The sequence below is a fragment of the Cnephaeus nilssonii genome (assembly GCF_951640355.1).
Source record: "Cnephaeus nilssonii genome assembly, chromosome: 5".
Lineage (NCBI taxonomy): Eukaryota > Metazoa > Chordata > Mammalia > Chiroptera > Vespertilionidae > Cnephaeus > Cnephaeus nilssonii.
Genome location: NC_137076.1, coordinates 40,402,392 through 40,414,747, shown reverse-complemented (window position 1 = coordinate 40,414,747; position 12,356 = coordinate 40,402,392). Strand labels below are relative to the sequence as shown.

At 35.8% G+C, this 12,356-nt stretch overlaps 1 protein-coding gene across 5 annotated transcripts in view; it reads left to right on the top strand.

Moving 5' to 3' along the window:
- CLCN3 (chloride voltage-gated channel 3) overlaps nucleotides 1–12,356 on the top strand; it is a 73,309-nt gene that overhangs the window by 44,126 nt on the left and 16,827 nt on the right. For all 5 annotated transcript variants that reach the window (XM_079770127.1, XM_079770126.1, XM_079770124.1 and 2 more), the window contains 5 exons: nucleotides 848–1,035; nucleotides 1,837–1,959; nucleotides 3,316–3,522; nucleotides 8,507–8,587; nucleotides 9,513–10,058. In XM_079770127.1, the coding sequence (XP_079626253.1) occupies nucleotides 848–1,035; nucleotides 1,837–1,959; nucleotides 3,316–3,522; nucleotides 8,507–8,587; nucleotides 9,513–10,058 (1,145 nt within the window). The remainder of the gene's footprint in view (nucleotides 1–847; nucleotides 1,036–1,836; nucleotides 1,960–3,315; nucleotides 3,523–8,506; nucleotides 8,588–9,512; nucleotides 10,059–12,356) is intronic.

Sequence of the window (12,356 nt, the reverse complement as noted above, 5' to 3'; positions counted from 1 at the left end):
AAGAAATAAATGGCCAAGCAGATTAAAATTCAGGTAGTTTAGTTCAAGAGCCTACACTTTTAACCACCATGCTAGAGTAACCACAAAGTCCATATGTGTGAGATTTTTAAGAATAGCATTGAAGATCTGAAAACAAACATTAAGGACTGTTTTAATGACTTCCAGCTTCCACCGTGGAAGATTATGTCCAGAAGAGCATGAGAAAAATTTAAAATTTGTGTGCAGAATAGAGGGAGCTACTGATATCTCTAATTGACATGCACAAGAATTATATGACTCATTGATCTTTTTATATGGTGAAAAGGACCTAGATTTTTGCCATAAATTTGTGTATTTTTTTGTATTCTGGCAGTAAATGATCTTGATGTATTTGATCTTTTGTTTAAGAAAGAAATGAAAATCTATCACAGTAATTAATGCTAGAAGTTTCACTAATTATTTCTAATGGACACTAAATTAATTCTATTAACTTTTGGATTGAAACATACTAGTAAAAACTCTGACTTCAGTAACCAGGTTTGTGAATTTCCTGACAGGTAGCTGTCTTTTGAAGATGTTTTAGTATCTTTTATATACCTTTTTAAAAAATCACAATTAATTTGAATGATGTAACTAGTTTTAATTTCAAACAAAAGACAACGGTTTTAAAGAATAGGAATTTACAGTTTTTAAAATGTAGTATGAACTTAAGATAATGAAAATTTGAAAATCTTAAATTCACATTATATTACGTATATGACCCTTTATTTGTAGGGAATCTCCTGTTTTCCTTGGCTTTTTTAACTTGATAGTTCTTAACTCCCAAAAATGAACTTAATTTTTTACCACCTCCTACTTGTTTTTATAGGGGCATTGGCTGGATTAATAGACATTGCTGCTGATTGGATGACTGACCTAAAGGAAGGCATTTGCTTTAATGCTTTGTGGTACAACCATGAACAGTGTTGTTGGGGATCTAGTGAAACAACATTTGAGGAGAGGGATAAATGTCCACAGTGGAAAACATGGGCAGAGTTAATCATAGGTCAAGCAGAGGTAAGTCTTCTTTGTCTCAAGATGAATTAATAATTGCTGTAGAGAAATGAGTCTCCAAATTCATTTAATTATAGAGTTAACCACATATTAGATGATTGCAACCTGCATTAAAGGGAAAAAAAGAAATACAATAGGATAGAATGAAAAATATGAGGCTACTTTACAGCAAGTAAAATATAAGTATTGTTTCAAGAAACTCTTATATTAATTACACAGTCACATTTTAGTCTACTGGGCTATGATGTGAAATATATTTCTTATTGTAGAAAAGAAGTGCAGTAGGATCTGTGTAACCACAAAAAGTTGTCATGAAGTCAGGTTACTAAAACTGTTTAACATATATTACATCATAATTATTTGGGAAGTATGAATTATCAAAAAATTTAGTAAAATAAGGCTTAACTGGAGATATCTTGGAGAAATCCATAGATTTTTCTTCATGGCATTACAGTATTGAAGTGTGATTATCCTGTTCTTGATGTTCTATAATGAACATTTTAGGAGTTAGAATATTATATAATATGTTACAGGATCATATATAATATGTTTTAAAAATTTTGCTATAGCTGAATTTTAGAGATTAAAGTATAGCTGAGGCTCTGCACAATAAAACTAAGGCTCCTTGGGATGGATACAAATATGTTTTCGGTTTCTACCTAAATGTTTGTTCATGTAAAGCTTTTCTTATTGTGGACGTAAACAGGAGCCTTTACAAGTTTTACCCATTTCTTATGCGGCAAGCATTTGCATTAGTGGTGCATTGTAAATTAAATTCATACAATTGAACTGTTTGCTTTATAGGGTCCTGGTTCTTACATCATGAACTACATAATGTACATCTTCTGGGCCTTGAGTTTTGCCTTTCTTGCTGTTTCTTTGGTAAAGGTATTTGCTCCATATGCCTGTGGCTCTGGAATTCCAGAGGTAAGCATGCAATACTTAGTACTAGTATCCTTAAACATTTAGTAATTGTTATGATGCTTATCATTTTTGCTTCTAGGGAAAGTAGTTGTTTTTTTGGGGGGACATGTTTTGTTTGTAATATAAAAAAAGAAAAGTTTAGCTCTAGCTGGTTTGGTTCAGTGGGTAGAGTGTCAGTCTGAAGACTGAAGGGTCCCAGGTTCGATTCCAATCAAGGGCACATGCCCAGGTTGCTGGCACATCCCCAGTGGGGGCCTGCAGGAGGCAGCCGATCAATGATTATCTCTCATCATTGATGTCTCTTTCTCTCTCCCTCTCCTTTCTTCTCTGAAATCAATAAAAATATATTTTAAAAAAAAAAAAGTTGAAAAAAATGTATGCTTATTGTAGACATTGAAAGAAATTCTGCCCTGTAGTCATTTCACCATTTACCTTGGAGGTTGATTTTTTTTTTTCTTAACACTAATTTATCACATGGCTAAACAAATAGCCTAAGTCTTACTGAGATCCCAAGAACCTGAAGAAATATCGTGTAGCCTGAAGTTATTTGATAGATTAATTGATGTTTAGATTTAAATACATTCATTCTCTCTATATAAATATATCTTAATTAAATAAGTTAATTTTTGAATTTGGCAGATAATATTTATAACCATTTTATACTTTAAAATAAACATTAGGTCATAGCGAGTCAATAGCACAAACTTTTGTGTTTTATTGTTTATCAACAGTAAAGGAGGCTAGAGTTAGGATTGAACATCATATCAACTCATTTCTTTCCCCTTTGTATTTTTCTGTTATATAATTTACCACTTTTTCTAGTGCATTTCTTGTAAACACTAAATTGTAGTGATTTTCAAAGTCTATTAAGAATATCTTCAATAAGGAGCATTATCATACAGTATTTAACAGTTGTCACTTCTTTTTAACGTGTAGGTAAATATTACACATAATTACAGGACTCTGAGAAGGCATAATATCTTTATTTCCGACACAGAATGTCTGAAATGTATCTATATTATATTTCCAAAACAAATACTCAAATTTGTCTTTTTCTGGTTTGTAATTATTTATCTTGTATTAAGGTCTGTATTCCTTTGAACGTGACCTAATATTTTAGTTTTGTTTGTGAGATAGGGTTGCCTTCTATCCTTGCTTGGGAACAGTGTTAGAATATGATATAAATTTATTATATGTAGCTATTAGTTTAAGCTTTTGAAAAATAAATTGTAAATTATTCATAGTCCACCAAAATTTATGAGGTGGTATTCTGAGTAAAACAAGAGAGTCACTTAAGTTAGTTAAGTTCTCATGGTTCTTTTTAAAGGATATCAATCTGCCTTAATCTTTCCTTTGTAGATTAAAACTATTCTGAGTGGATTCATCATCAGAGGTTACTTGGGAAAATGGACTTTAATGATTAAAACCATCACATTAGTACTGGCTGTGGCATCAGGATTGAGTTTAGGAAAAGAAGGTCCCCTGGTACATGTTGCCTGTTGTTGTGGAAATATTTTTTCCTACCTCTTTCCAAAGTACAGCACAAATGAAGCTAAAAAAAGGGAGGTAAGTGTCTTTTCTAGTTTATTTGACATATAAATATCTGTCATATACACTTAATCAGTTGAAGAATTTTCTAGTGTAAAAATCATATTTACTCTTTACTTTTTGGATACATTTTGTGTTCAGATTAAAATTACAATGGGAAAATTGCTTCTTTCTCTTTTTGTGAATAATCGCTAATTGCTTTGCCTTACACCTCTCCTCTGAAGTGTTTCTCAAATGTAGTATTATTTTACTCTTCTCTCTCACCATCAGTATTTCTGCAGGGTTGGAAATATTAACAGCTGTGTTTTCCTGAAGTGTCTGATGCCAGTGGGAGTGTGTATCATCTGCAGAGAGCTGTCTGGCACCAGGGGGAAGTTCTGAGGGCCTCTAGACCGCCTAAGGTTTAAATCAGAGATTCACATTAAAGGAGATGTAGGAACTCCTCCTTTATTCAGCTGTTAGGGAAGTTTCTTTTACCATTTTTTTAAAAGCCAGCCTGAGATCGTCCAGGAGGTCTTTACACTTTACATATTACAGAGTTTCCCTGATGTTTCTAGATTGCTCTGGATGTCTTTTAGGAGGAAGGTAGGCTCCTGGGATCTTCTGTGTTAGCTCTAAACTTGGGAGGCCCAATCCCATCCTGTTTTCCCAGTCTAATCTGCAGTTCTAGATGGTGCAGAGCCCTTTGGGTTTTTAAGGTACAGTATTTTATATCTCATTAAATATTGAGAATTCAGGGGTTTCTGGCTCTAGCATAGGAGGAGCTTTCAGCCTGTTGTGTTTTATACTACAATGAAAAAAGTAGAGTATTTTTTATCAAACTATTTAATTCCTCAATTGAAATAATTCCAGTTCATTTTAATGCTAGCACTGAAATGTCCTTATATTGGCAGTAGTCTAAAAGTGGAACATTTCAGAGCATCATTGCTCTATCTCTGGATAATTGTGACTTTAGTACTATCCTGTATAACAGCGATTTTCTACCTTTTTCATCTCATGGCACACATAAACTAATTATTAAAATTCTGCAGCATACCAAAAAATATATTTTTTGCCAATCTGACAAAAAATAGGTATAATTTTGATTCATTCACATCGGAAGGCTATTGTATTGGCTGTTGTCATTTTTTTATTTAACAAAAGGGAAAAGAGGCCAGTATCTTTGACTAAATAGTTAGGTGTTGCATGTTTTAAAAATTCTCACGGCACACTGGTTGAAAATCGCTGTTATGTAATTAGGATAACTAACATTGTTATTGATTATTTACTATGTATCTGGTTCTATGTCAGATTTACTTGCACCTTAAAATTCAATCCCATGATAATCCTATTAACATGGCATTATTATTATCATTTATAGATAGGTAACTAAACTAAATCTTGGCTAATTTGCCCAAGATTACGTGTCAGAGTGTGGATTAAAATTTATTTTTCTTCCACTCTAAAGTCTATACTCTTAACTATCCTACTACTACTACTACTACTACTATGGCTGTGTGGACATGTGTTTATGTCTTCTCAAAACAAAACCTAAACTATACTAGGGTAAGTTAGTGGTTAAATGGAACTATAGCATTCATCTCCCCAGTTCAGTTCCTTTACTGCTCCCCACCACTGTCCTGATCACCTCCAACTGACCCCCATTGACGGCCTGCTCACCCCCAACTGGCCCCCTGCTGGTCTGCTTACCTCCAACGGCCCCTGCCGTCCCATCCTGGCCTGATCACCCCCCGGTGACCCAAGGTCCCAGCCCCTCCTTTTTTTCTTTTTTTCTTGCTATTTTATCATGACATTTTGGGGGTAAGATTTACATTTTTATTTATTCACCAGAGACCCGGTGCACGAAATTCGTGCACGGGGGCAGTGTTCCTCAGCCCGGCCTGCACCCTCTCCAATCTGGGACCCCTCAAAAGATGTCCTACTGCTGGTTTACAGGGATCGGGCCTAAACTGGCAGTCAGACATCCCTCTAACAATCTGGGACTGCTGACTCCTAACTGCTCACCTGCCTGCCTGCCTGCCTGATTGCCCCTAACCACTCTGCCTGCTGGCCTGCTTGCCCCCAAATACCCCCCTGCCAGCCTGATCACCCCCAACTGTCCCCTCTGTTGGCCTGCTCACCCCCAACTGCCCCCCCTGCTGGCCTGCTCGCCCCCACCTTCCCTCCCCACTGGCCTGTTCACCCCCAACTGCCCCCCTTCCCTGCTGGCTTGCTCACTCCAAACTGCTCCCCACCACTGTCCTGATCACCTCCAACTGACCCCCACTGACGGGCCTGCTCACCCCCAGCTAGCCCCCTGCTGGTCTGCTTACCCCCAACGGCCCCTGCCGTCCCATCCTGGCCTGATCACCCCCCGGTGACCCAAGGTCCCAGCCCCTCTTTTTTTTCTTTTTCTTTTTTTTCAATGCCTCCTTGAGCGGAGACAAGGGCCAGCTGGAAGCAAGTATCTAGGGTTTATTTATCTTCTATAATTGAAACTTCGTAGCCTTGAGCGGAGGCCAGGGCCGGCCAGGAAGCTTGGCTTCCTCCATCGCCAGGTGCAACCCAAGCCTCCTGCTCTCTCCAGCTCCATGGCCGCTGCCATTTTTGTTGGGATTTATTTATCGTCTATAATTGAAACATTGTAGCCTTGAGTGGAAGCCAAGGCCAGCCAGGGCTGCGGGAAGCTTCGCTTCCTCCATTGCCAGGGAAACCCAAGCTTCCTGCTCGCTCCGTGGCTGCAGCCATCTTGGTTGGGTTAATTTGCATACTCGCTCATGATTTGCTGGTGGGTGTGGCTTGTGGGTGTAGCAGAGGCATGGTCAATTTGCATATTTCTCTTTTATTAGTGTAGATTATAAGTGAAAAATGTAATTTATTAGAAAATGTTATAGAAATTTAATTCATCTGAATTTTAATAATGTTTATGACAATTTTATTCTGTCACCTTAGTATATAAATGTCTAGAGTTTACTTGTTAGGGTACTTGTTAGTGAAAGCATTAAAGCCTCATATTTTGTCTTTCTTCCTATACCCACTTCTTTGACATTTTTAAATTAAATGATTCTTAAATACTTATTAAAGAGATTAAAATGTGTGTTATAGGTGCATGGGTGTTAGTTTGATTGTAAAATTCTATTTTATTAAATGTAGAATTAGAAAAGTCAGTTAAATATGTTGTCTGCAGTTCCATTAATGGGAAAAACAAAACAAATAGTAAGTTAAATTTTCTCACACTTATTCCCTAAACAAAATCTGTATTCTTAAAGCCAGATATGATTTAATTAAAACACATACTTGTTTATTTTTAATTTACCAAACAGTAGTCTGACTATGTAGTTTGTACTCTTAATCATTTACAATTTAATTTTGATGATTTCTAATTTCTTTTTCGGAAATGTAAAAATTGAACATTTGAAGAAATGTTTTGGTAGCCTCAAATATTTACTAAAGTAGTGAAAAGAATAAAGACTCTTAGAAAAGCAATTAGAGATTGATGCCCAATGTGTAGTTGGCTTCACACTAGTGGGATTTGGGCAGTGTCCAAGTGACAGACCAGGAATTGCAGAGAAGATCCACAAGAGAGTTTATTATGTGGGTTCTGGCTGGTGAGGCTGTATCCTAAGGGGCAGCCAATGTTTGTGCTGAAGGCTCTCCATACTGGTAGTGGCAGTATTTTCAGAGGACTTAGGGTAGTGAAAACATAGGGAAACTCAGTAGTTTTTAAGTTCCCTGGATATTTTACTAGGATTTGGACTAAGGCAATTATTAATGACTAGGGGCCCGGTGCATCGATTCGTGCACATTGAAAGGAAATTAATTAGAAGATTCGTGCGGTAATTATGTTACTACAAAAAATTACATGTCAAAATAGTATCCTACATAATAAAATGGTAATATTTAAATTACCATCACTCCACTTCACCCACTATTGGGCCAGCGGGAGGTGCAGGGGGCGGGACTCAGGGTGGCTGGGGTAGCTGATTGGGCCAGCAGGACGCTGAGCTGGCGCAAGAGCTCAGCGTCTGCTCAGAGTCTGCTCCATGGCTGAGCTGGAGGCTTTCAAAAGGCCTGGTGCACCAGCGGACAGACAGCCAGCTGGTGCACCAGGTGCATGATTAAATCATGCACTGGGCCTCTAGTATATAATATAGTATTATAAAATTAAAACGTGTGTGATTGGCACCGAGAGCTTTATATGTATCGCACATGCACGAGTCAATGTTTATATTTAAATTGCCAGTGCGCCTCATATGTACCTGCCGGTCAGTTGGTCGGACGGTCAGATGGATGTACAGTCGGACACTTAGCCTTTTATATATGTAGATGACACAGTTAGCTCTAAAATATGAAGAAATTATATCCTATTTAAAAATAAGTAAACAGCCCTAGCCAGTTTGGTTCAGGGGATAGAGCGTTGGCCTGTGGACCGAAGGGTCCTGGTTTTGATTCCGGTCAAGGGCACATACTTCAGTTGCAGGCTCCTACCTGGCCCGGGCCCTGGTCTATCTGGCCGTGTGCAGGAGGCAACCAATCAATGTGTTTTCTCTCACATCAGTATTTCTCTCTGTCTTTCCCTCTCTCTTCCACTTTCTCTAAAAATCAATGGAAAAATATCCTTGGGTGAGGATTAAAAAATAAAAAAATAAAAATAAGTAAACAACTCTGCCCTCAAACTAGTTACTACTGTTTCCACTGGTCTTCATAAACAAACATCTTGAAAGTTGGCTATATTTATTGCCTCTTCTTTATATCCCATTTATATTATCATATCTCACATAAGGTTTTTTTAACTGAATATTGAATATATGATTGACCTTTCAATTAAAGCAGAAGATAAAAATATATTTTTAGAGGAAATACATATTTGCATTTGCTTGGGGAGGAGGGAGACATATGAGTTAAATTCAGAAGAGTCATTTCGAAAATTCAAGTAATGTGAAGAATTTTTATTTGGCATATGTTTGAATTATAAAAACATGAAATAAACCACATCCTTTTTTTTTTTTTTTTTTTTTTTTAGGTGCTCTCAGCTGCCTCAGCTGCAGGTGTTTCTGTGGCTTTTGGTGCACCGATTGGAGGAGTTCTTTTTAGCCTGGAAGAGGTAGGTAAAAAAAAGAATACAGCAATTAAAGTTATATATATAATTACTATTAAAGTATATTTTAGCATAATTTTCAGTTTTATATCTAGTGAAGTAGGTATAGACTTCGTTTTTAAGTTTTCAAATTTATTTTTATAAACTTATTTTTCACTCATACATAAATGCTAATATACTATATATGTTCTTTACCTTGAGAAAAATCTTTTTAAAAATATTATTTGCAAACATTAGTTATTGTTTAAAATTTAACTTGGCTGACACATTAAAGTAAGCAGATATGAATTTGATTTAATAAATAAATATTTAAAACGATCTATCCCTATTGGCTTAAATACAGCCTTTTTATTTAAAATTTTTAATTAATTCCTAAATCATCTTTGTAAATTTTTCTTCTGTGATTATTTATATTGCAGTTATTAATGTTTGAGGAGATCATTTTAGTTGCTTTAGTAGAATATTTTGGTTTTGTTTTCTCTTTGGTGCTTAAGACGTTTTACACATTTACACAAAAATATGACTAGGAGTGTTTTAAAATGTACTTTTCTAGTTATTTCTATTTTTTTTTCTTTTTTTAATTTAATATAGAAGAGGTAAATCAAATACTTCTGTATGAACTAACAGGAGTTGGTGGCAGTACATTTATGGTTAACTACTATGATTGGAAGTGAAACTCATTTTGAAAATAAATGCTAGGTATTTTAAATAATTATTAGACATTTATGACTAGTTGATATTGTGAATGTATAATGAGGTGATAGTTAAAGTTAATAAAACATCAGTATTTTTATTACCATAATGAAATCCATTCTATGTAAATTCTAGTGGCAGCAAAATTTAGAGCTATGATATTTACTGTTCAAGTTATTTATATCAGAAACATTGTATAAAATTATACCATTAATTTTTCTTTTTCTTTTTTTTTTAGGTTAGCTATTATTTTCCTCTTAAAACTTTATGGAGATCATTTTTTGCTGCTTTAGTTGCTGCATTTGTTTTGAGATCCATTAATCCATTTGGTAATAGCCGTCTGGTCCTTTTTTATGTGGAGTATCATACACCATGGTACCTTTTTGAACTATTTCCTTTTATTCTCCTCGGGGTATTTGGAGGGCTTTGGGGAGCCTTTTTCATTAGGGCAAATATAGCTTGGTGTCGTCGACGCAAATCCACCAAATTTGGAAAGTATCCTGTCCTTGAAGTCATTATTGTTGCAGCCATCACTGCTGTGATAGCTTTCCCTAATCCATATACTAGGCTCAACACCAGTGAACTGATTAGAGAGCTTTTTACAGACTGTGGGCCCCTGGAATCCTCTTCTCTTTGTGACTACAGAAATGACATGAATGCCAGCAAAATTGTTGATGATATTCCTGATCGTCCAGCAGGCGTCGGAGTATATTCAGCTATATGGCAGTTATGCTTAGCACTCATATTTAAAATCATAATGACAGTATTCACTTTTGGTATCAAGGTAAGTGCCAGTGTGGAGTGATGTTTAACTAATCTTGCCATGATCAAAACTTGTATGTGGAATGAGAGATGAAATTTTTATGTAAAGGTGGTTGTTTCATAACCGTGGACTGAAAAAGTTCTTAACTTTTGGGTTCAATTTTAAGAAATGAAAAAAAAAAAAAAAGAAAGAAAGAAATCCTTAGGATATATTGTTGAGCCATGGTATCTGTTAATTTGTAACAAATTACCCCCAAATCTAGCATCTTAAGGTAACTTATTTTGCTATTGATAGTGGTCAGTGATTTGGTAAGGACTCAGCTGGCATGTTCTGGTCTCTCATACAGTTGTCATCAAACATGGCTAAGGCTGCTCATCTCATAGACATTCATTTGTCTGGCACCTGGTCTGAGAAGATTCAGACAGCTAGAGCTGGAACATCTGGCCTTTTCTAACACTCTCTCTCTGTGGTTTTTCTGGCATGATGTCCTCAGGGTGGTTAGATTTCCTACATGGTAGCTCTGGTTTCCAAAAGCAGGTGTCCCAAGAGGACCATTTCTAACCTAGCCAAAGAAGCCATTCAGCATGCCTTCTATTGTGTTCTGTTTGTCTAGACAGCCACAAAGGCCCACCCAGGTTCAGGGAGAGGGATATATGTTCTACCATTTAGTGGGAGGAGTGTTAGAAATTTTATGATATTTCTAAACCATTTATTGGTTTACTATTGCTGCAGTAATAAATTAGCACAAATTTAGTGGCTTAAAATCACCAAAATTTATTACATTTCTGGAGATAAGAAATCCAAAATCGGCCTTACTGGGCTAATATTAAGGTATTCACAAGGATTTTTTTTCCCCCCCAGCCTTCTAGAGGCTGCCCACATGCCTTGGCTCATGGCCCCTTCTCCCATCTTCAAAGCGAGCAATCGATGGTCAAGTCTTTCTTTACGTCATCATTCTGAAACTCACTCTTCTAAATCCTTCTTCCACATTTAAAACACCTTTATTATTACTTTGGGCCCAGCCAGATAATCCAGGATAATCTCCTGTTTGAAGGTCAGCTAATTAACAACCTTGATTCTGTCTGCAATCTTAATTTCTCCTTGCTACATAACATAATGAATTCACAAGAATCAGGATATCCATATCTTTGGGAAGCCATTTTTCTGCCTTACCATATCCCTATAGGGGTTACCTTGAAAGGACACTGCTGAAGCAAGAGTTAAATTACTAAGCCCAAAGCCTTTTTCCAACAAGGACTTGGTCCTTATGCCCTGGGACATTGCTTTTTTCTAACTTATGAAAGTGAGAATAACATTTGATAGTGATTTGCCAGTAAATACAATTCTATTATGTGACTGTCAGTGATGTATATGGGGAGTCAGCTAATCCATGTTCTTTAAATTACTCTACCTGTAATTCATATAATAATATTCTCTAGTGTTAGTGTGCTTTCACAGCTGTACATTGTGGGGAATAACAGCTTGATTTTAACAAAATTGGAGTGGTGTTGAAATAGGTCTTTTGTTGTTTTTTAAAATTTTTAGTTATTATGAGAGAGAGAGAGAAAAGGAGAGAGGATGGGAGAGAGAGAGAAAGAGAGACAGAGAGAGAGAGAAATTTGTTGTTCCACTTATTTATGTATTCATTGGTGACTCTTGTATGTGCCCTGACCAGAAGTATGGTCTCTTTTGTATTGTCCTCTGTGTTTAGTCCACATTATATTAATTAAATATAATTAAATATAAGAGTCAAATATTAGAAAAACCTTGAAATTTTCCTTTTCCTTCTTAGTTAATCAAATTAAAGGAGTTGTTAAAGCTCCTAGTTCTACAGTAAGTTGATTTTCTGTAAAAACAAAAAACAAACACACACCTCAGGCACATTACCCTCTGCTTTGGCCTAAGGATCTAACTGGCAGGAGAATGAAAAACATATTTTGATCCTTTCTATTTGGATATCCATTTAATGATCCTGATATATTCTTTAACTTGCCAACACTTTGTGCTCAGCTTATTTCATATCCACAACAGTTTAGAGCTATTAGTTTTTTAATAGTTTTTAAATGATCTTGCTTAATTTGTTTACTGTTTCTATTATCCTCATTAGATTAATATGTATGAATTAATTAAAAGGAGAAAAATATTTATTGACTAAACATATATATGCATGCATGTATACATATAAATATATAATATAAAATCACTACACAATTATTGGGACACCTGATAACATTGCCCACTTTACATTGTACCATTTAAGAGGGATAGCATCTAATATTTCTATCATTTTATAAACAAGTAATATATAGGAAGGACATA